At 47.9% G+C, this 23,962-nt stretch overlaps 2 protein-coding genes across 2 annotated transcripts in view; both read left to right on the top strand.

Moving 5' to 3' along the window:
- The window catches only part of LOC133122125 (deubiquitinase DESI2-like), an 18,283-nt gene extending 17,622 nt beyond the window's left edge, over positions 1-661 (top strand). The window contains exon 5 of the mRNA XM_061231862.1: positions 1-661. This exon is cut by the window's left edge and continues 525 nt beyond it. The gene's annotated coding sequence lies outside the window, so the exon portion shown is untranslated.
- A 5,069-nt stretch (positions 662-5,730) lies between these two features.
- Positions 5,731-22,059, top strand: si:ch73-173h19.3 (uncharacterized protein LOC563864 homolog). The gene is made up of 9 exons (XM_061232556.1): positions 5,731-5,876; positions 6,854-6,963; positions 9,089-9,134; positions 9,484-9,774; positions 17,594-17,713; positions 17,893-18,012; positions 19,660-19,783; positions 20,838-21,030; positions 21,782-22,059. Exons 2-9 carry the CDS (start codon positions 6,880-6,882, stop codon positions 21,941-21,943), a joined length of 1,140 nt encoding a protein of 379 aa, XP_061088540.1. The 5' UTR covers positions 5,731-5,876; positions 6,854-6,879; the 3' UTR covers positions 21,944-22,059.
- Positions 22,060-23,962: the final 1,903 nt, after the last annotated feature.

Raw genomic sequence — 23,962 nt, forward strand, 5'->3', positions numbered from 1 at the left:
TCCTCCTGTTTCTCTTTACCACGGAAATCACAAACTGCTGTTTCCTTTTATCTGATACTCTTATGATCTTATACTCTTGGAATTCTCCTACAGACAAGGCCTGATTGTGATTGGTGTTTTTGTTATTTTTCTATGCTGATCTTCTTCTGTTTGTGTTTAATGTGATAACCAGTCTCTAGGATTTTCCAGAACCTATTTTTAAACCTTTTTTAAATTATGGCAAGCTGTTGTTTGCACAATAGTGTGTGTGTGTGTGTGTGTGTGCGCGCGCACATGCATGCATGAGTGTGTATGCATGAGTGAATGACTGCAATATCCTGAGGAAAAAGCAATACGTTTAAATATGAAATGTGAAAATCTGACAAATTAAATTTTTATGTGTCAAAATGTACTGTATTAAAAACCATAAGTTACTTCTTTGCCAGATGGTATTTTATGCATGTTATTGACTACGGTATGTTTTGCAATAGTGTGTACAACTGCATGCATCAAAAGTGGCTTTTTGTGTTTTAGAATATATCTAGTAAATGTTGCCCTTTGATACCACACCTTCAAAAACTTTTACATTTTGAAATGTTTTGACAAATATAATCTTTTATAACCTAAAGGTTAGTGTGATATTACTCTCATTTGTTTCATAAAACACACAAGGTGCAATTTCTGACTGTTGTGATGGTTGTTCTTTTTTTAATCTTCCCTCTTTTTACATATCAGCACAAGGACTCACTCTGGTCCCACGTTGAGTTACATCTGTAGAAAAACCTGATGGTTGTGTGATTGAGTTTATTGATTGAATGTTGTTCCTGTTCACATGTGGTCCTTCTCTCCAAAGACAGGACGCATTTACAGGTTACAGCTGTGGTCCTGAATGAGCACTAACTGCACACTTATGTTATCAATGCATTAAAATGATTAGATGTTTACTTTTTTATTTAGCTGACACTTTTGTCCAGAGTGATTTACAGTTGGATTAGACTAAGCAGGGGCCAATCCCCCCAGGAACAATGTGGGGTTAAGGGCCTTGCTCAAGCTGTGTAGATCTTATTGTGGCTACACCGGGGCTTGAACCACCGACCTTCTGGGTCCCGGTTATTCACTTTAGCCACTAGGCTACAGGCTGCCCCTACGTCAGAGATTTTAACATATTAATGCCACAGGTAGGTGTTGAATTCCATATGAAATACAGGCACTTTGTTGTGCAGGAGAGTGGCTGTTACCTGTGGCCCCAGTTCTCTGTTGCTGGAACAGCCTTTTATCCATTTCGGTAGCAGTGTGAATTTCCCCCGAGCACAAACCCCATTAATGTTTGACATGATCAAAAGAGACCTTACCGGCTGCTTTCTCAGTGTTTATCATGTGAGGTCTGTGCTGTAAGTGTCACACTGGGTGATGTAGGGATGACATTATGTTCTCCATGTGGCTGACATCAATCAGCTCATGCCTCTAGACCGATATCCACACTGATGCCACCCAGATCTATCCTGTAATGTGTGGTAATCTAAGCATATCTGTTTGTGTTCATCAAGAATCAAGACGGAAAACCCCAACAGTGTAATAGCAGAGTGGTTTAAACCAGCTCTGGGTCAAATACCTCATTGTTTTGGATTCAAATACCTTCTACGCTTTACTGAGCTCGTCTGGTGTATTGGACCCTGTGAAATACTCTCAAAGTGCAAACCCCACCACCTGATCCTCGTTGGCTCAATTGCACCAGGCAAGATCACTCAGGCACAGAAAAGTATTTGAATCCAAGCAATAACATTAGGTTTAAATGCTTTACAGTACACAAACACTTATTTTCTGTTTTCATAATGTGCAGTTTACTCCCATGGCAATATTTAAAATGTACTATGTACATTGGTGTGTGTATGTGTATAGTGTGTGTGTGTGTGTGTGTGTGTGTGTGTGTGTGTTTGTGTGTGTGAGAGTGTGTGAGTGTGTGTGTGTGTGTGTATAGTGTGTGTGTGTGTGAGTGTGTATAGTGTTTGTGTGTGCGTGTGCGTGTGTGTGTGTGTGTGTGTGTGTGTGTGTGTGTGTGTGTGTGAGTGTATAGTGTGTGAGTGTTTCTGCTCCAGGGTTAGGCAAAGAAACCCACAGAGTAAGGCTGGTTCAAAACCGGTGATCATATCGTGTGACAACATCGCCCTCTGGTGACTAATAATACTGCGGTCCCCAGCTGGGGAGAAGAGAGGCATTTCGGACATTTTTTAATCACGGAAAGAAAATGTCACCGCAGGAGCAATAGTGAACCCTGACACCGTATTTGGCAAGGCGTGCGGTCCGCTGTGTCGATTAAACGATTACATTTCTCCCGAATTTAATCAGTGAAAGGAAGATAGTCAGGAAATAAGATTAGCGAGTAATACACGGAAAATGACGCAATAATCGTGAAGCAGTAATGATGAGAAGAAAAAAAATATATATATTTGGAGAAAATGGGGGTGATGTAAAATAAGAACAAATTGGGTTGGAATATCTCAAAGGACTACAGTATATTATTATTATTATTATTACTATTATTATTATTATTATTATTAAAACTAGATGTGAGTGTGCAAGTACACGGTTGTGCGCTAGATGGCAGCATCACCTTTTCGCTCAGCAGGCAAAGACCGACGACTCACTTACTCAAAGGCGACTTCTCCACACAGTGACGTTGTTAAATATAAATATATGGTTATTATGCCAGATCTCTACGCTATATGTGCACAACTTTCGCATACACATATTTATATATTTATATCTTCTGTGGAAATGGAAGATATTGGAAGTCTCAGTTACAGTTCAAATTTTGAGTAACAATCCGATGTAACTTGTGTGAAATGTAATATTGAAGTCATCACTATTCGAACATATAGTGTGTCTGAGAGATTTGTTGTGCCAGACTAATGTTGCTGCTCTACCTCAGCAGGTTGCAGTGGAGTGTGGAAGCAGCGCTTTCTGTAGAAACGGCTGTTTTGCGCTCGCTGTAGCGTCCGAAACAAAGAGCCTGGCAGAACCCGTTCGCTTCACAACACATGACGAGAATTCACTCTGACAAGGACATTACGGGAAAGACGAGGCAAATTGGGTCCTATTATTCCCGTTTAAGTTTCGGGAAAAAAGCGCCTTTTAGTTTCTTTTTTCGGTGACTCATTAGTTGGGATTAAACATCAAAGCCCTCCTCGGTTCTGTAGAAAAACAGGAAGTAGAAGAAACGCTGACAGGAGGAAGTGAAAAACGCTGGTATTTTGGCGAGGGGAGGGGCCACACCCCGGCCAGGCTCGGAGAGGCCTAGTTCAGCACTAGCAGTGCACTTAATCATGAAGGGGAAAGTTCAAACACACAGGGCTGTGCTTTTTATATTGGTGGTGGTGGTGTGTGGTGTGGTGGGGGGCCCAGTGGCTCTGGACTGAACCCCATAACTGCCCCAAGGGCACTGGACTGAACCGCATAACTGCCCCAGGGGCACTACACTGAACCCCATAACTGCCCCAGGGGCACTACACTGAACCCCATAACTGCTCCAGGGGCACTAGACTGAACCCCGTAACTGCCCCAGGGGCACTAGACTGAACCCCATAACTGCCCCAGGGGCACTACACAGAACCCCCATAACTGCCCCAGGGGCACTACACTGAACCCCATAACTGCTCCAGGGGCACTAGACTGAACCCCGTAACTGCCCCAGGGGCACTACACTGAACCCCATAACTGCTCCAGGGGCACTAGACTGAACCCCGTAACTGCCCCAGGGGCACTAGACTGAACCCCATAACTGCCCCAGGGGCACTACACTGAACCCCCATAACTGCCCCAGGGGCACTACACTGAACCCCTTTAACTGCCCCAGGGATGCTGGACTGAATCACAAAACTTCCCCAGGGCACTGAACTGCATAATTTTTCATTTTGACCCTTCTGATGATACAGGGTATGTATGCTGGGTGAACATAAGCATAGTGGATGCACAAGAGAAAAAAAACGACCAATTCCAGTATTAATTTGTGATAAATCTTTTCTGCATTATGACCCAAATATGATAAGTGGTGTGAATCAGATTAATTCATTCATTCATTATCCTAACCTGCTTATCCTGAACAGGGTCACAGGGAGGCTGGAGCCTATCCCAGCATACATTGGGCAAAAGGCAGGAATACACCCTGGACAGGTCGCCAGTCCATCACAGGGCAGAAACGCTGACAGGAGGAAGTGAAAAACGCTGGTATTTTGGCGAGGGGAGGGGCCACACCCCGGCCAGGCTCGGAGAGGCCTAGTTCAGCACTAGCAGTGCACTTAATCATGAAGGGGAAAGTTCAAACACACAGGGCTGTGCTTTTTATATTGGTGGTGGTGTGTGGTGTGGTGGGGGGCCCAGTGGCTCTGGACTGAACCCTATAAACTGCCCCAGGGGCACTAGACTGAACCCCGTAACTGCCCCAGGGGTGCTGGACTGAACCCCATAACTGCCCCAAGGGCACTGGACTGAACCCCGTAACTGCCCCAGAGGCACTAGACTGAACCCCATAACTGCCCCAAGGGCACTGGACTGAACCGCATAACTGCCCCAGGGGCACTAGACTGAACCCCATAACTGCCCCAGGGGCACTACACAGAACTCCCATAACTGCCCCAGGGGCACTACACTGAACCCCATAACTGCTCCAGGGGCACTAGACTGAACCCCGTAACTGCCCCAGGGGCACTAGACTGAACCCCATAACTGCCCCAGGGGCACTACACTGAACCCCCATAACTGCCCCAGGGGCACTACACTGAACCCCCTTAACTGCCCCAGGGCACTGAACTGCATAATTTTTCATTTTGACCCTTCTGATGATACAGGGTATGTATGTTGCGTGAACATAAGCATAGTGGATGCACAAGAGAAAAAAACCACCAATTCCAGTATTAATTTGTGATAAATCTTTTCTGCATTATGACCCAAATATGATAAGTGGTGTGAATCAGATTCATTCATTCATTCATTATCCTAACCTGCTTATCCTGAACAGGGTCGCAGGGGGGCTGGAGCCTATCCCAGCATACATTGGGCGAAAGGCAGGAATACACCCTGGACAGGTCGCCAGTCCATTGCAGGGCACACACACCATTCACTCACACACTCATACCCACGGGCAATTTAGACTCTCCAATCAGCCTAAGCTGCATGTCTGTGGGAGGAAACCGGAGTAACCGGAGGAAACCCACGCAAACACGGGGAGAACATGCAAACTCCGCACAGAGAGGCCCCGGCCGACGGGGATTCGAACCTCCTAGCTGGGAGGCGGCAGTGCTACCCACTGCACCATCCGTGCTGCCTTGAATCAGATTCACTTATCTTTTTTTTATTTTCTTTTTAATAAGTATTAGGAAATACGATGCGTTACTGTTGCCTGCGTCAGCATAAACAATAATTACATTTCACGGTACTCATGGAATAACTATTCGTTGAACAAGAATTAAAATCAAATTAAGCTTTACGCGCGGTATGTTCATGATAATGGTGGGATGGTGACGGTCCGTTCTAGGAAACCACGTAAATGGATACGAAAAACATTCTTTTTCGCCTCCGTGTAATCGAAATGTATTTTTCATAGCCTGTAGAGGGAGCCGCGAATTGGCTCGTGCACGGCTGAAAACCTTAGATTGGCTTCTGATAAACCCCCATCGTACTGCGGTCGTTTACAACCTGCAGGAGAGGTCCGCCCCCAGCGTCGCATGCACACCGCACACCACGGAAAAAAGCGGTCGGTATTAAAACCATTCAATTTACAGTTATTCCTAAGTTGCTATACCATCCACTAAGAAGCACACCTCAGGTCCGAAGCTGCGCGAGGGGATCGCATTTCCAAGACCCGAAGCCGCTTCGCGCGACCGACACAGGATATTTAGCAGGTAGCTGTTGTGCTGTTTGAATTTTGCAACAATGGATTTTGTCCGGTGTTTTTTTTTTTTTTTTCAGGTGATCTGAGCAGGTGCGCTGGAAAAGCATCAGAATCAAAGTCGTCTTTTAGAACAGAATGGAAAAACAAGACATACAATAACATGTTTGGCTTTGCTCCTGTCATTTGGCTTAATTTGCGTAACTTTGCAAAACTTTAAAAATCGCATTTATAAGTGGTGTTTATACATATATAGGTGAATTGGAGTCTGTAATTTGAAAAATGTTTCATACTGTTCTTCACTTTAAAGAGCTGTTTGGTTTTGTATCGCGTGCATCGTCTTGAATGTGGAAATTTGATATATATTAACATGGGACTGGTGCAGGAAAAAAATGTAGTTACCAAAAAGAGAAAAAAACAACGAAACGGTTAACTCCAGTGGTGCGTTAATGCGCATGCATTTATCTACCTGCACAGTCAATGCATGCCTTTAATGTATGCAGCTCGGTGGTCCCTATATGTAATTAATCAATACAAAAGACAATACAAAAAAGAAAGACTAATGCGTGCGTCTCGGCGTCAGATTCGTGGCGTGAAAGGTATGCAACCGATTCACTCATACGCAATATGATCCTCCTTGACAAATTAACAATACGAGTTTTATTGTTAATTCTGACGATCGGTTCAAATAGGCTATTACGTTTGACAGACGTGCTACATGAAAAGGACGCGTGTTTTTGCTATCGGATTAACCCTGAACAGTTGTGATCCACGGGGAGAAGGCGGAAGAAAAACGGAGAGCTCCATACTGTGTAACTTGGATCCGGGCCAGCAACAACAGCGGAGGCGCACACCGTGGGGAGATGTTCGCACTTGCTCAACAATTCGACTACCGATGTAATAACGGGTATTAAACAGTGTTGGGCTGTCACGAAACCTGACCGTAAATACTAATAACGTTTTTTCTCCTCTCTCCCCATCTCCCCGTAGCAACACTTTCTATTTTCAGAAACTTCATGATGTTCCGGATCTGCTTGTATTTCGGTGCGCTCATTTATGGCATTATGTCCCAAGAAGCCGCGGTACCGGTGTCGTACTCGGTAGGTGTCCCTTAAGAATTTGTTTTCAGAATACTTATACTTGTGAAATGAAAAAGAGCACAACAAAGCCATCATTGTAATTTAATATGCAATCGGATTATATATTCAGGTGTTTGTATGCATATCCCAAAATATCTTGTATTATTAAACTGCAATGTTATACTGGTGCAGTGCTGTTGATTCCATATTTCCGGTTTTCAGTTGTACTTTGAAAGATAATTACTGTTTCTGTTCAAGAAGTTGAAAGGAAAAGATGAAACGTTGCAGAATTGTGGGGCTTCGGTTAAGGAAGGAGGCTGTAACTATATATTTCATGGTTAAATCAGCAATCCTAGCAATAGGAATCCGGTCATATGAGAACAGGGAGTTAGGGAGGGGGGACACAGCACAGGGCCAGGAATCAAACCCGCAGCCACCAAACAGGATCCACCTAACAGCCCGCACCACCCCGACTCTGTGTGTACGGAGCGTAGGCTGAATGTTGTGACCGTGTGTACGGAGCGTAGGCTGAATGTTGTGACCGTGTGTACGGAGCGTAGGCTGAATTTTGTGACCGTGTGTACGGAGTGTAGGCTGAATGTTGTGACTGTGTGTACAGAGTGTAGGCTGAATGTTGTGACTGTGTACAGAGTGTAGGCTGAATGTTGTGACTGTGTATGGAGCGTAGGCTGAATGTTGTGACTGTGTGTATGGAGCGTAGGCTGAATGTTGTGACTGTGTGTACGGAGTGTAGGCTGAATGTTGTGACTGTGTGTACGGAGCGTAGGCTGAATGTTGTGACTGTGTGTACGGAGTGTAGGCTGAATGTTGTGACTGTGTGTACGGAGCGTAGGCTGAATGTTGTGACTGTGTGTACGGAGTGTAGGCTGAATGTTGTGACTGTGTGTACAGAGTGTAGGCTGAATGTTGTGACTGTGTACAGAGTGTAGGCTGAATGTTGTGACTGTGTGGACAGAGCGTAGGCTGAATGTTGTGACTGTGTGTACGGAGCGTAGGCTGAATGTTGTGACTGTGTGTATGGAGCGTAGGCTGAATGTTGTGACTGTGTGTACGGAGTGTAGGCTGAATGTTGTGACTGTGTGTACAGAGTGTAGGCTGAATGTTGTGACTGTGTACAGAGTGTAGGCTGAATGTTGTGACTGTGTGTATGGAGCGTAGGCTGAATGTTGTGACTGTGTGTACGGAGTGTAGGCTGAATGTTGTGACTGTGTGTACAGAGTGTAGACTGAATGTTGTGACTGTGTACAGAGTGTAGGCTGAATGTTGTGACTGTGTGTACGGAGCGTAGGCTGAATGTTGTGACTGTGTGTACAGAGCGTAGGCTGAATGTTGTGACTGTGTATGGAGCGTAGGCTGAGTGTTGTGACTGTGTGTACAGAGCGTAGGCTGAATGTTGTGACTGTGTACGGAGCGTAGGCTGAAGCAGCTCTTTGTATTGGAAGAGACCCTGAAGTCTGTGCTAAGTGGGTCTATGGATGCAGAGACACTGAGTCACTGGGACTGATGGAGAGGAGCAGGTCCTAACAGGGACCCTTGGGGAACACCTCCGATGACTCAGTGCAGGCAGAGAACATGACTATGTATAGAGTCTGTTTTTGAGCTTCTCTTATCATATTGGAGCTTTCGATCTGTGTTCCATGCTGATCCAAGTAAAATAATTGTAATTTTGGTAGAAGTATACATATTTTAGGATCTAACTATATCCCGAGCTGTTTGCAAAAATGATTTCCCACGTGACGTGATGTACGTTTTGCAGAATTATCAGATAACGTTGCTAAATGTTAACAAAGAAAGCTGACCACAGAAAACAAAGGTGGAGGGGGAATTGGGTTCTGGGGGCAGGGTTAGGGAATTTGTGAATGTTAAGTCAGAGTTTTAGATACTAATACCAGAAAGAGCATGCTGATTTGTATGGGCCTTAGGCCTAGGAATCACAATGCATTTCGCCGGCGTCACATCCATCTGTTAAGGGTCGCACTGTAAGCACTGTATGCATTTTGTTCAGCTTCAGTGTCTCAGTGCACTTGCCTTCACAAATAAACTCACGAATAACATTAAAAATGCACTGGGATGTTGTTTGAGTTTTGGATGCTGTGCTGTATGTCATGTTTTCCTCTGTCCACAGTGCACAGACGGCTATGAATTTGATTCCGAAAGCCAAAACTGTAAAGGTAACATAACCCTACTCCTGTAGCTAACGCCTTGTATTCTTGAAACTTTATGAGATTAGCTTTACAATAATGCTTGAATATATGAGTGTGTTTTGCAATTATCTTGGCATGTTAGTACACACACACACACACACACACAAGCGCTGTTATTTCTGTTAAGATCTGTGCAGCTGTTGGGCCCTTAACCCCACAGTGCTCCAGGGGGGATTGGCCCCTGCTTAGTCTAATAAGTGTATCGCTTTGGATAAAAAGCAGCAGCTACACAAGGAATGTAGCGTGAGACAGCAGCAGAGCTGCAGGAGCAGCTGGTGTTTTTGATGAGTCAGAGGAGATGTCCCTCTGCTCCCAGACGTTAATGAGTGTGACACCCTCCCGGACGCCTGCAAGGGGGGCATGAGGTGCATCAACTACTACGGCGGGTACTTCTGCCTGCCCCCCAACGCCCAGATCATCTTCAGCACCGACCAATCGGACTCGGCGCCCGCCGCGCCCACCCCGGCCCCCACCCGCGCCCCGGACCCGGAACCAGAGCCCGTTCAGCCGCAGACCCGCCTGGTCTGGCCCGGGTACCACGGGACCCGGCGCGGGACGGTCCGGTGTTCCGCGGGCTTCCTGCTGGACGAACAGAACCAGTGCAGAGGTGAGCCGGGCCCCAAACGCCCAAACGCACAATCATTAAAAACACAATTCTGCTATTAATAACTGCCAAATCATTATCATTACATGTAAAACCCAGAATTGTGCCCCAGAAAAGGGGCTTCTTATTGAGATATGCAACAAATGTGAAACATGCTCTAAAAAAAAGAGGCAAAATAACAAAAATAAAACGTTTTTATATACAGTACATATGAAAATGTAAACTTAATCCTGGACTAAAGAAACTGTTGACGGGGGTCTGTGATTAGCGTTGCTTACAGACTTCATTGATGTGCATTTACGAACAGAGTGAGGTTACGAACATTGTGTCAAAAATAGAAAACAGTCCCTCAAGCTACCGATTGGGAGGTGAGAACAATGCTGACGATTCTGTTGGAGGACGTCCGGCTCCACCCTTAGGGAGATCGGGGATGTGGGGCTGGAGCCTTAGGGAGATCGGGAATGTGGATCTGAAGCCTTAGGGAGATCGGGGATGTGGATCTGAAGCCTTAGGGAGATCGGGGATGTGGATCTGGAGCCTTAGGGAGATCGGGGATGTGGGGCTGGAGCCTTAGGGAGATCGAGGATGTGGGGCTGGAGCCTTAGGGAGATCGGGGATGTGGGGCTGGAGCCTTAGGGAGATCGGGGATGTGGGGCTGGAGCCTTAGGTAGATCGAGGATGTGGATCTGGAGCATTAGGGAGATTGGGGATGTGGGGCTGGAGCATTAGGGAGATTGGGGATGTGGGGCTGGAGCCTTAGGGAGATTGGGGATGTGGGGCTGGAGCCTTAGGGAGATCGAGGATGTGGGGCTGGAGCCTTAGGGAGATCGGGGATGTGGGGCTGGAGCCTTAGGGAGATCGGGGATGTGGGGCTGGAGCCTTAGGTAGATCGAGGATGTGGATCTGGAGCATTAGGGAGATTGGGGATGTGGGGCTGGAGCATTAGGGAGATCGGGGATGTGGATCTGGAGCCTTAGGGAGATCGGGGATGTGGATCTGAAGCCTTAGGGAGATCGGGGGTGTGGATCTGAAGCCTTAGGGAGATCGAGAATGTGGGGCTGGAGCCTTAGGGAGATCGGGGATGTGGGGCTGGAGCCTTAGGGAGATCGGGGATGTGGATCTGGAGCCTTAGGGAGATCGAGGATGTGGATCTGGAGCATTAGGGAGATTGGGGATGTGGGGCTGGAGCATTAGGGAGATCGGGGATGTGGATCTGGAGCCTTAGGGAGATCGGGGATGTGGATCTGAAGCCTTAGGGAGATCGGGGGTGTGGATCTGAAGCCTTAGGGAGATCGAGAATGTGGGGCTGGAGCCTTAGGGAGATCGGGGATGTGGGGCTGGAGCCTTAGGGAGATCGGGGATGTGGGGCTGGAGCCTTAGGGAGATCGGGGATGTGGGGCTGGAGCCTTAGGGAGATCGGGGATGTGGGGCTGGAGCCTTAGGGAGATCGGGGATGTGGGGCTGGAGCCTTAGGGAGATCGGGGATGTGGGGCTGGAGCCTTAGGGAGATCGGGGATGTGGGGCTGGAGCCTTAGGGAGATCGGGGATGTGGGGCTGGAGCCTTAGGGAGATCGGGGATGTGGGGCTGGAGCCTTAGGGAGATCGGGGATGTGGATCTGGAGCCTTAGGGAGATTGGGGATGTGGGGCTGGAGCCTTAGGGAGGTCGGGGATGTGGGGCTGGAGCCTTAGGGAGATCGAGGATGTGGGGCTGGAGCCTTAGGGAGATCGGGAATGTGGGGCTGGAGCCTTAGGGAGATCGGGGATGTGGGGACTGTACTGTAGGAGGTGCTGTCTTTCAGGTGTGCTGATAGATAATTGGTCAGTAAATTGTAGAGTGTTGGGTGTGCATTACCTAAGACTGGGACAGGCGGAAGATGATGTGCAGAGTTAGAGTGTAATTTGTTTGACCTAGTTCACGCATGATGCGTTGAGGATTTTTAGAGAATGTGTGTTTGGGAGGGATAGGCGTATAATAAGGCAGCTACATTCCATGGAGTCATTTTTAATTCTGTTACGTTCGTCAATTAGCTTAACGCATACACACAAACCTGTCAGGACAAGATCGTGTATCGCTCAGAAATCACTAACTGTTCAAAATGTCCAGACACTCCACGGAAACATCTGACGCAAGCAAAATTACTCCAGGTATGTTGCAACAGGGTTTAATAGAAAAGTTTAACTGATACTTAAAAGGCTATAGCTTTCTTTTAGCAAAAGGGCGCATACTCCATAGACAGGATTATATCTATGCTTGTGGGGGCAATGCTTTTGCAAGGATACATTTTGAAATAGCTTTTCCACGTTTGTGTCTTGGTGATGTTAAAGTTATTGTAGGATGACAAAAGGTTAGATCAACACAGAAAACAAAGGAAGAATTACACAAGTGAACGGTTTCAGAAAGATTGACACAAACTAAGGGGAATATCTGAAACGGGAAACTACACGCAGGACCATAACAAAGCTTTAGTCGTCGAGATGCAAAAAACTATTGGAGAGCCAACAACATCATTTCCCTTAAAGTTGAATTACAATAAATATTACAGTGAGAACATTACCTGACAGTCCAGTGTGTTGAGCTGTAGGGGGTGAATCAGCATTTTGGACAGCGGAGGCAGTTGGATGTTGGCTTGAATAACCTCCGGGAAAAGTATGCGTCTCTCTGGGAACTGGGGGATTAGCGGGAAATCCTCGGAAACGGCTGAATTGGGCAATGTTTCCTTTGGCACGCGCGAATCTAACTACTCATAATGTGCTAAAAATATCCAAGGGCACCTTTGTTGGGGTGCGCAGATTTAATTTGGCGCAATTAAAGCTCGGGTTTCGAGCTGGGCGCGGGCTCAATGCTGGCCTTTCAACGGGCTGACAAACAGCCGCCTGTATGCGGTAACATCCCCGCTGACCTCGGCGTTCCGTTTGGCTAAAAGTGCACGTATGGTACCAGCAGACCGCTGATTAGCCGCTGCCGTTGCTAATCATAACAGCCCGTAGGATGAAAGCGCTTGGATCTTCGGTCGCTTAGCAAAGATTCCGAACAGAGCATCTTTGATCCCTGTTTATCCGTTTTTTCTGAAGTCTCAGTGCAGGCGATGTGGTCACACAGGCGCACACCTGCGAGCGTCTCTTAGTAACGGCCGCGCTGGAAGAAAGCCTTTCAACTGTGACATACCCCATAATGCTGTTCAGGTTTTCATATTTTGGCGTGGGGGAAGGGGGTTAATTTGATTCCCGATCGCATTGTTAAACCTCGGGTATTACGTAATTGATTGAAAAAAATCCCCGGCCACAGGACATCAGGAGTAATTCTAAGAAATAAAATAAACATTCGGAGAAGTTCTTTGTTTGGATACCCCACACCAGCGAAAATCCATATGTCCAGAACTTTAGCAGATTTCTCATTTTCTCTAGAAATGTTTTTTTACAGGAAACTTAAAATAAATCATAATATCTCTGGGCACGCCCATGTCCGTGCCCTCTCGGTGCTGTTTACTGACATTTCTCACATTTCCACCGTAATTTTGTTCAATCTGAGAAGGGCCGCGTGCGTTTGGAATTCATGCGTGGGATAAACAGAGGCCTGGTTTCTGATTGGTCGGTCATGCCTCTTAAGAAAATGGAATGTACAGTATATGCAATATATTGCGAATATGTGGAACGTTCTGAGAATGTAATGACAAGTATATTTCACGGTAGTGTATTGTTGGGAGAAAAAGCTGCATTGAATTCTTTATTAATATAGCGTGATAAGTTTCACTTCTGAACACACCTGAATCTCAGGTAGAGGGAGAGTGAACACACCTGACTCCCAGGTAAAGGGAGGGTGAACACACCTGACTCCCAGGTAAAGGGAGGGTGAACACACCTGACTCCCAGGTAAAGGGAGGGTGAACACACCTGACTCCCAGGTAACGGGAGGGTGAACACACCTGACTCCCAGGTAAAGGGAGGGTGAACACACCTGACTCCCAGGTAACGGGAGGGTGGAGAAGCAGTGGTTCTCGGCCTTTGAGGACCGTGATTCGATGGTCCGTATTAATGACTCGTAACAGATGCAGTCCTGGCTGTGGTAAGACGTGTTTTCCCGAACTGCGGTCCTTTGGGGGCACAAACGTCCAGGAACTGATTTTGAATCTCCTCTGACTCATCAAGTGGCCTGGCCCTGAATGCGCAGCTCTGCTTGGCGTGGGTTCAGGCCCAGGTTTAGAAACTGACATCACTTTCCTTTTCCTTGATCTAGCCCTGGCTCCAGGCTGAGCTTGGCACCTCCACCGGAGACAAATATAGAGTGGAAACTGAATCATGCTGATTTCGTGTCACGTTGTGGCAGTAAACGCTTCAGCCCGCTGGACTTTATTTCCGATGAAGACCGGAAAATAAACCCTGACCCTCGTGTGACACCTGGAGGCCGGGGCAGCTGTGCGATCTCAGGCCTCCTGGGGCCAACGCTTGCACAAACGGCTGAACATTACGTAAAGCGGATCGCTGAGATGATTTCCAACTCCCCGGTCATTCGAGTGTTCCTCTGAGTCATTCTGTCATTCTGGGATTCAGAGATTCCCACGAATACGCTGCAACTCTGTGACCCACAAGAATCCCCATGAACCCAGGGCCGAGGTCAAAGGTCACGACCTTCCTGCTCTAGCCACTCTGAGACACATCGCTGTTTGCTGTTAGCACGGCCTCCCTCTATAACCATATTGACCTTCCCCTTAATATTGAAATAAAAGACAATAGGGTGGGAGAGCACACCTGACTCCCAGGTAAACACCTCGCATAGATCTTGTGCAATGATGCAGAGTATGTTACGTGAATTAAGATTCAGATATTGCAATATCCTTCTAAAAATATTCACTGCTGTGAAACATATTTTTGCCATTAAAAATGGCATGAATTTGCATTACTGTAGATTGCACTATATTCTGTTTTTCTCAGACGGGTTATTATCACGTTTTGTCCAGCAAAACTTTTGTTTTGCCTTGAAGGAATTGCGCAAACGCTGCTGCTCTTGCGCTGGGTTGTTTGTGCAAGAGCGCGCTGCAGTGCTGGAGAGCAACTGGGTTACTCTTGCTCTGGGAACGAGGACCCGCGAGGATGAAAAAAGAGCAGGAAAAGAAGAGAGAGAGAGAGAGAGAAAGAGAGAGAGCTTTGACTCTGTTCCACTCCATCGGTTCTCCATCACTTTTTCCACTGGGTGTCAGAGCCAGCTGTGGCCATGCCCCCCCCCCCCCCACCTCCACGCCCCCCCCCCCCCCCACGGCCCCCCAGCGACGCAGTGCGAGGTCAGCCCAGGTTTACTCCATAAACGGGAAGTAGCGCCGTGCAGAATGGGGGTTTGTTTACACAGACCGCAGGCTCCACTACCGGCGTCCCGCCAAACTGACGTTACCCCCCCCCCCCCTACGCCCCCCAACCCCCCCACACCGGCCCTGCTCGAGGGGAGCCAGGCTGAGCTCAGGGAGGCCCTGCTGAACCCAGGTTCTGAACTACGCTCTGAACTACGCTCTCTCTGAACTACGCTCTCTCTGAACTACGCTCTCTCTGAACTACGCTCTCTCTGAACTACGCTCTCTCTGAACTACGCTCTCTCTGAACTACGCTCTCTCTGAACTACGCTCTGCACAGTGTGAGGCACGGTCCCTCTGAACTACGCTCTCTCTGAACTACGCTCTCTCTGAACTACGCTCTCTCTGAACTACACTCTCTCTGAACTACGCTCTCTCTGCACAGCGTGAGGCACGGTCACTCTGAACTACGCCCTCTCTGAACTACGCTCTCTCTGAACTACGCTCTCTCTGAACTACGCTCTCTCTGAACTACGCTCTCTCTGAACTACGCTCTCTCTGCACAGTGTGAGGCACGGTCACTCTGAACTACGCTCTCTCTGCACAGTGTGAGGCACGGTCACTCTGAACTACGCTCTCTCTGCACAGTGTGAGGCACGGTCACTTTCCGCTCTGCTCAGTCAACGTGCTAACTGCTGCAGATGGTCAACGTGCTAAACTCTACAGACAGTCAACATGGTACCTGGCTCTGCTGATAGTGGCAGAACCATTCCCAGACTCTTCTGAACTCTAGCAGTGCCACCGCTGGGCCTATTTACAAAAGAACAGCGGACAAACGGTGAAAGAAGCGGTTTTATAAACGGGAGGTTGCAGGCTTGACTCTCCATAACGGGGACAAAGCGCCCTGTTCCCCTGCACACTCTCCTTCAGCAGCGTGCGTCTCTGTGAAGCTGAGCGCCTGCTCTTTGTGTAAACGTTTAAGCTATTTTTTTCCGCACAGTACCACCAGCAGAGACACGGGCAGGACGAGGGCGTGTTCCTCTCTCTGAGGGCTATAGATAGCCGGGCGCAGAGGGTCTGTTTGCTGGTGCTGGCCAGGAACCAGAGACCACCCATGGCCCACCCCCCCGTGAACGTGACTCTCTCCAGCGGGGCAGAGAGAGCTCGCCGAAAATACGCTCCGCTCAGCTCCCAGATGTTTGTGGAGCTTGGAACCGCAGAGAGAGACTGTGTTTAATATTTGATACATGGAAGGATAAGAGTGGCACCCCCCCCCCCCCCTACACACCATTTATTAAAGAACAACAGCTGGTGCTCTTGGTAATATACACGCTGTTGGGATGATGCAGCACTGTGATTGGTTAGGCTCCTTTTCCACTGAGGCAGAGCAGCTGAACTGACGGTCAAAGAGAAGTTCTCCGGTCAGGGGTTTCCTGCAGATGTTGATGTGGTTGTCAGGGGCCACCGTGAATTCAGAGGGCGCTTGCAAAACATTTGCCAGCAGTTTCATCAGAAGCAGCTTTTGGTACATTAAGATAGAATGATCATTACATTTATATAGCGCTTTTCTAGACACTCAAAGCGCTTTACAGTGATGAGGTGGAAACTCGCCTCAACCCCCACCTGGGAGATGCACGGCTGCCATTTTGCACCAGAGTGCTCACCACATCCTAGCTGAGGTGGAGAAGGGGACATTTTGAACACCGTTAATTAAACAAGAGGCTGGCGGAAAGGAAAACCATCAGGAACGGGAGCCGCTCCAGGACCAGGGAGTCTGTACGCCGAGCCGTTCGCTCTGTAACTGAGGAGAGAAACGCGAGGGCGGATCTGGGATCGTTGGTTCAGGCCTGGGTGCGTGTGGCGATAAATCCGCTGTGGCGTTGCAGCCTCTGTTGTCCTTCGCTAAAGCGCATCATTCTGTCCAAACTCGCCCGTCTGTCAGGGGAAGGAGCGATGCCATCAAAGATCCAAAACGTGAATCATTACACCTGCGCCCCGCCCCAGATTACAGGCTGCAGCTCTTCAGATGGGAGGCCTCACCGCTCCCACAATGCACTGCAGACAGGTGGGTGGCTTAAGAGGAGAGACTTCAAAGAAGAAGAAGAAAGAGAACAATCAGAATAAACCTTCCCATGGTGCAGCGGGGTCGTGAGGGGCTGTCTTAATGAAGCGTGGGATGTTTTCTGTCATAAGCTAGGACAGGAGAGGTGACGTGAGGTAGGCTGAGAAATCCCTTTTAAAACTTACTGACTTACTGACTGGAGAACCTCTGATACACACCAGACAATGCTATTACAAAGCAAATTATTATATGCTGAACTTGAGTATCAATGCAACAGGTTTTTAACATGACAATGTATGGAGTGAGAACAATATGTATATGTACACAATATAAAATAGTAATAGCAATAACCTGCTTTGCTCCAAGGGTATAACGGCAGTGCACTTCTCAAGACTGGCAACCTCTGAGTCTAGCTCCCTGACCCCTACACCATGCTGCTTTACCTGGATTGACCTCTGACCCCTGACCTCTGTGTTGCAGACATAAACGAGTGTGAGACCAGCAATCCGTGTGAACACATGTGCTTCAACATCCTGGGCTCCTACATCTGCCAGTGCAGACAGGGGTTTGAGCTGGCGGCCGACTCCATCTCCTGCCAAGGTATCAGCCCTGACTTCCCTGGCTTCTGTGTGGTTATATGAGTGCTGTCCTGGCCCTGCTGTGTGTGTTGTGCAGATATCGATGAGTGCAGCGGTTGTATGGGCGTTGTTTGTGTGTTTTGTGCAGATATTGACCAATGCAGTGTTGTGTTTTAGCGTGTCCCTGCTTTGCGTTTGCAGACATTGACGAGTGCAGCTTCTCCAGCTATATGTGCCAGTACCAGTGTGTGAACCAGCCGGGCCAGTACACCTGCATGTGCCCTGAGGGATACCAGCTGCAGGGCACCAGCCTGTGCCAAGGTACCGCTCCGTTACCACTGTTACAACTGCACCCCTCAAACACACTACTGTTACAACTGCACCCCTCAAACAAACTACTGTTACAACTGCACCCCTCAAATAAACTACTGTTACAACTGCACCCCTCAAACAAATTAGTGTTACAACTGCACCACTCAAACAAACTAGTGTTACAACTGCTCCCATAAAACAAACTAGTGTTACAACTGCACCCCTCAAATTAGTGTTACAACTGCACCACTCAAACAAACTAGTGTTACAACTGTACCCCTAAAACAAACTAATGTTACAACTGCTCCCATAAAACAAACTAGTGTTACAACTGCACCCCTCAAACAAACTAGTGTTACAACTGCACCCCTAAAACAAACTAGTGTTTCAACTGCACCCCTAAAACAAACTACTGCTACAACTGCACCACTCAAACAAATGGGTGTTACAAATGTACCCCTCAAACAAACTAGTGTTACAACTGTACCCATAAAAAACCTATCCATTTGTGTGTACCCCAAAAGAGCTTATCCATTTTTTGTACCCCCAGAAACTAGTGATTTGTGTGCACCCCATACAAGCTATCCAATTGTGTGTACCCCAAAACACCTATCCATTTGTGTGTGCCAGACCTGTGCAAAATAGATAATTGTTTTGGATTCTAATACTTTGTATGACTTTTTATAAGCTTGTCTGGTGTATTGGAACCTATGAAATTTCAACAGGTGCAAACCCTGCATTCTGGTCCTCTTAGTTGGCTCAATTGCACCAGGCAAGATCAGTCGAGCACAGAAAAGTATTTTAATCCGAAGCAATTACATATTTCAGTATTTGTGTACCAAAAACCTATCCAACTCGACTGCACAATCCCTGTCAGTGATGACCACTCTCCACGAAATATAAAACCTTGAAAGTGACCCCCCCCCCCATATAACCCTAACCCCCCCATGGTCTCTTCCTACCCTTCTCCTGCCCAGAGAAGGAGGCCCTTCGCCCGAGGGGGTCCAGTAAAGAGCAGCTCCAGCGTTTCAGCCCAGTTCAGTGACTCCCACTGCTGTTATTCTTCAGCTCCGTGCGCTGCCTGCTCGGCCAAGAGCTGTGTGTCATTAGCAGACACCTGCAGCGTTAAAATAAACCAGATAAAGTATTCGGTTGGACTTGGATGGGCAGAGCATTTACACAGTAAATTTACCCTGCCCAACACCATTTATTTAGATTGAAACAATTCAGTTGAGGTCCATATCTAAATTACCCACTGGGTGTTCCCAGATAACAAAGAATTATCTCTCGTATCAGTTACGTATATATTTATGTAATAGCTATGCTAGACACGTACTGTATAAACCATTTTAAAAATAAATCACCAGTTCCTTTTCAGCAGAAATAGATGTGTGTGTACACAAGGCACAGCGGGGGAAGATTCTTCTAAGATGAACAGTCTTTTACCATCTAAATTTGGTTGATAATCCCGGAGGCTTGCTGTGGTGGTGTCAGATACTACAGCCTCTCAGTCCAACCATGGGTGGCCATCTTGGCTCTAGTTATCCACTGGTTATATGGACCTTCAGTGCAGCCACACACCATAACGGTGTCCATTTTGGCTCAAGTTGCCCAGTTACCCAGTTCACAGATGAGCTCCCTGCATCTCCTCCTCAGACATAAACGAGTGTGAAACAGGACACAACTGCCTCGACGACCAGATGTGCTGGAACTACCACGGGGGCTTCCGCTGCTATCCCAGAAACCCCTGCCACGAGCCGTACGTGCGCACGGGAGAGAAGTGAGTCCGACCGCCCGAGGCACTCAGAACCAGAACCCGACCTGGGCCCTGCACTCAGAACCAGAGCCTCAACCCAACACTGCTTTACCCCTCTCTCTCTCTCTCTCTCTCTCTCTCACTCACACACTCACTCTCATTCACTCTCTCCCTCTCATTCACTCTCTCTCTCCCTCTCATTCACTCACTCTCTCCCTCTCATTCACTCTCTCATTCACTCTCTCTCTCTTCCTCTCTCTCTCATTCACTCACTCTCCCTCTCCCTCTCTCTCTGTTTCTCTCCCTCTCTCCCTCTCTCTCTCACTCTCTTTCTCATTCACTTGCTCCCTCTCTCTTGCCCTAGTTGCAACTCTTCTCTCTGGCATTTCGCCCAGGGAGAGAGACCTTGTAAAAGACATTCTCAATGGAGCAGCATAACCCAGACCTGGCGTAACATGTTGGCATGGCTGCCAGGCTGCTGTTTGATAGCAGGCAGTTTTTCCATTACCGACTACGGAGCTCTCAATCTCCCCTGGTTAAATAAAGGATTTAAAATATAAATACACCTTTAAAATAATTATTTAAAAAAGCTGTGAAATGAAACATGGTACTAAGACCAAAGATGGTATAGTGACCACGTAAGATGCTCTACTCATGGGCCCATCATACAAATATTATATTATACTCGCTCTCCCCACTCTCCACTGTTCTCTCTGGCATTTCTCCCAGGGTGTCTTTGGAGAATGAGAAACATGTTCTCAATGAACCTCCCCAGGCTAAATAAAGGATTAAAATAATAATAATAATAATAATAATAATAATAATGATCGGGGAGTCTCGGTGGCGCAGCCTGTAGAGCACTGACCGCATGCTCATTGTGAGCCACGACGTCGGTGGTTCGAATCCGACCGTCCGACATTTGTCGCATGTCTTCCCCTCTCTCTCTCGCTCCCATTCTTCCTGTCTCTATATACTGTCCAATAAAGCTGAAAAAAGGCCTAAAAAATATCTTTAAAAAAAAAAATAATAATAATAATAATAATAATAATAATGATAATGATCTTGTTGTGTTGCCCAGCCGGTGCACCTGCTCCACCCCCGCCCTGTGCCACGGAGTGGCGCCTTCCATCGTGTACAAGTACATGAGCATCCCGTCCGACCGCTCGGTGCCCTCCGACATCTTCCAGATCCAGGCCACCAACATCTACCCCAACACCCACAACTCCTTCCGCATCAAGGCCGGCAACGAGGGCGGGGAGTTCTTCCTGAGGGTGAGTCCCGGGGGGGGTCCGGAACCCAGCCAGCGCGGGTCCTTATCCGGCCGGTGTGGGTTCTGATTCAGCTCCCACAGCTGGGGACACCGTGCTTCATCAGCTGAGCTCATACAGAGTAGAGGAGGAGGAGGCCCTTTCATATGCCTCTTTGGCTGCAAGGCACCCGATGAACCAGCAGGGGTCACTAGATAGCGACGAACACAGAAACCTATCCGACTGAACCCTCCTTACACATGACCAGAACCTGGAAGGTTGGTGGTTCAAGTCCCAGTATCACCACAATAAGAACTGCACAGCTGTTCTGCCCTTAGGCAAGGCCCCTAACCCCACATTGCTCCAGGGGAGATTGTCCCCTGCTGTAAGTTTCTTTAAATAAAAGCGTCAGCTAAATAACAAATGATTGAAATATTATTCAGTGTTTTATTCTTATGTTAGTTGACATTACCTTTGATTGCTGAATGTATTTGTGTGACCCTGCTGTGACCCTGTGGTGACCCTGTGGTGACCCTGCGCTGACCCTGCGGTGACCCTGCTGTGACCCTGTGGTGACCCTGTTGTGACCCTGTGGTGACCCTGTGGTGACCCTGTGGTGACCCTGTGGTGACCCTGCTGTGACCCTGTGGTGACCCTGTGGTGACCCTGCTGTGACCCTGTGGTGACCCTGCTGTGACCCTGTGGTGACCCTGCGCTGACCCTGCTGTGACCCTGCGGTGACCCTGCGCTGACCTTCTCGCCCCTGTTTCCGCAGCGCTCCAGTAACGTCAGCGCCATGCTGGTTCTGACCAAGCCACTGCAGGGCCCGCGGGAGCACGTGGTGGACCTGGAGATGATCACCCACAACACCATGCTCAACTACCGCTCCAGCTCCCTGCTGCGGCTCACCCTGATCGTGGGCCCCTACACCTTCTAACCCCCCAGGGACCCCCCCAGGGACCCTCCCAGAGATCCCCCCCCCACGCACCCCACTTACACACCCCCCCCCCCCCAGGAACCCCACCCCAGGGACCCCGCTTATCACCCCCCGCCAGAGACCCTCCCAGAGACCTCCCCCCGCCAGGCACCCCACTTACACCCCCCCCCCAGGAACCCCACCCCAGGGACCCCGCTTAACACCCCCCACCCCCCAATCCACCGCACCACACCTGGATGAAATATGTCATTGTTTTGGATTTGAATGCTTTTCTGTACTCGATTGATCTTGCCTAGGTCAATTGAACCAACCCAAGAGGACCAGAAGGTGGGGTTTGCACTTTTTGGGAGTGTTTCATAGGCTCCAATACACCAGCCAAGCTCAGTAAAATGCAGAGAAGTATTTGAATCCAAAACAATGACGTATTTGACCCGGGTCTGCTCCATGCAGGGGTGTCAGACACACTCTTCCATGTTACACTCCACAGTGTCTGCAGGTTTGCAGTGTGTCTCATCCCTTAATGTAAGTCTTAATGTGAGTCTTAATGTAAGTCTTAATGTAAGTCTTAATGTGAGTCTTAATGTCTAGGAGTTCACACACCGTGTCCCCACGGCCACTCATTAAGAGAGCCTCCTGACTCTTCTCCTCCCTGGTGTGTGGGTTTGACACCCCTGCGGTGCCCCACAGGCCAGCGCTGCTCTCTCTGCCCCTGGAGAGCCACCTGCCAACCGGGTCTAACCCAGGACACCACACGAGGTGCGTTAGCTGTATAACGGACCGCTTTAATTAATCAATTAAGTGCAGAGCGATAATATAAAAATAACCCTCAGCTTGCATCCCTCCCATGGGTAGGACCAAACAGCATGGCTACAGACGGTCAGTGTGGTCAGTGCGGTCAGAGGGAGCTCTCTCTGTTCCTCTGTAACAGAAACATCGGGCCAGTTTAGCAGACACAGATTGAGCCCAGTCCTAGACTAAATTCTATTCTCAATGGAGATTCTCCTTAAAAAGCTCAATTTAGTCCAGGACTAAACTTAATCTGTGTCTGTGAAACCAGTCCATACATTCCTTACGCCTTCTTTATCCAACCACACCATAAGCTTCTCATCTGACGCTACATGCAGTGAGCCAAAAAAGGTTCTAATTATCGACTAAAGAAAATTAATCTACGTGTGTCCAAGTTAGCTCACTACAAAGGAGAGACCACTGACAGCTACAAAGGTAGTCCATGTTCAAATCTCAAATGAATATATTTACCAGTATAGTCTGTATCAAACTGCTGCCTGTGTTACAAAATCTGATTTCATATTCGCTCACCTTTTAATACAACTTGTTTAACATATACACTCAGTGAGCAATTTACTTGGTAGACCTGTGCAAATATTTAATCAGCCAATCATGTGGCAGCAACTAAATGCATAAAAGCATGCAGAGGTGGTCAAGAGGTTCAGCTTTTGTTTACACCAAATGCCAGAATGGGGAAGAAATGTGATCAGCAGAAGTAAAAAAAAAAAAAGTCCAATAAGTAAAAAGTAAAAAAAAAAAACCTAATAAAGTGGTCACTGAGTGTATGCATGTTCTCATATAAGCTTATTACACTATTTTGATTTGATTTGTAGACATGCATTAGTTTTCCATAAGGATGTGACTGTGTGGCCCTGAACTATAATGTTTTATTTAACAATGATAATGTACAACTCTTCTGTATTTTCTGTCCTTTTCTGTTGAATACGAGAGCCAATTTTTTTTTTGGGGGGGGGGATTTTGGCAACGCGAATTACAGCAGCCTCTGAGTAATCTCCCCGCATAACCCTGACTTATTGCGCTGGCGCGGCTGCCAGGTTCCAGGTTGATAGCAGGCGGTTTTTTCCATTACCGACTGCGGAGCTCCGGGAGCGAACACACGGCTTGCGCCAGTGCTGAGAGCGGAAGGCCCAAGGGTGGCGCAAATTCAGACACGGTGGCACTTAACGACGTTAGGTCACTTCTCTGTCAAGATATGATATATGCTTAGTCACA

Source organism: Conger conger, chromosome 2 (genome assembly GCF_963514075.1).
Source record: "Conger conger chromosome 2, fConCon1.1, whole genome shotgun sequence".
Classification (NCBI taxonomy): domain Eukaryota; kingdom Metazoa; phylum Chordata; class Actinopteri; order Anguilliformes; family Congridae; genus Conger; species Conger conger.

Excerpts from the sequence above, each read along its gene's own strand:
- si:ch73-173h19.3 (XM_061232556.1), top strand. The coding sequence starts at position 6,880 with ATGATGTTCCGGATCTGCTTGTATTTCGGTGCGCTCATTTATGGCATT. Across the intron at positions 9,135-9,483 it reads CGAAAGCCAAAACTGTAAAG|ACGTTAATGAGTGTGACACC; the intron begins GTAACATAACCC and ends CTCTGCTCCCAG. Across the intron at positions 21,031-21,781 it reads GCGGGGAGTTCTTCCTGAGG|CGCTCCAGTAACGTCAGCGC; the intron begins GTGAGTCCCGGG and ends CTGTTTCCGCAG.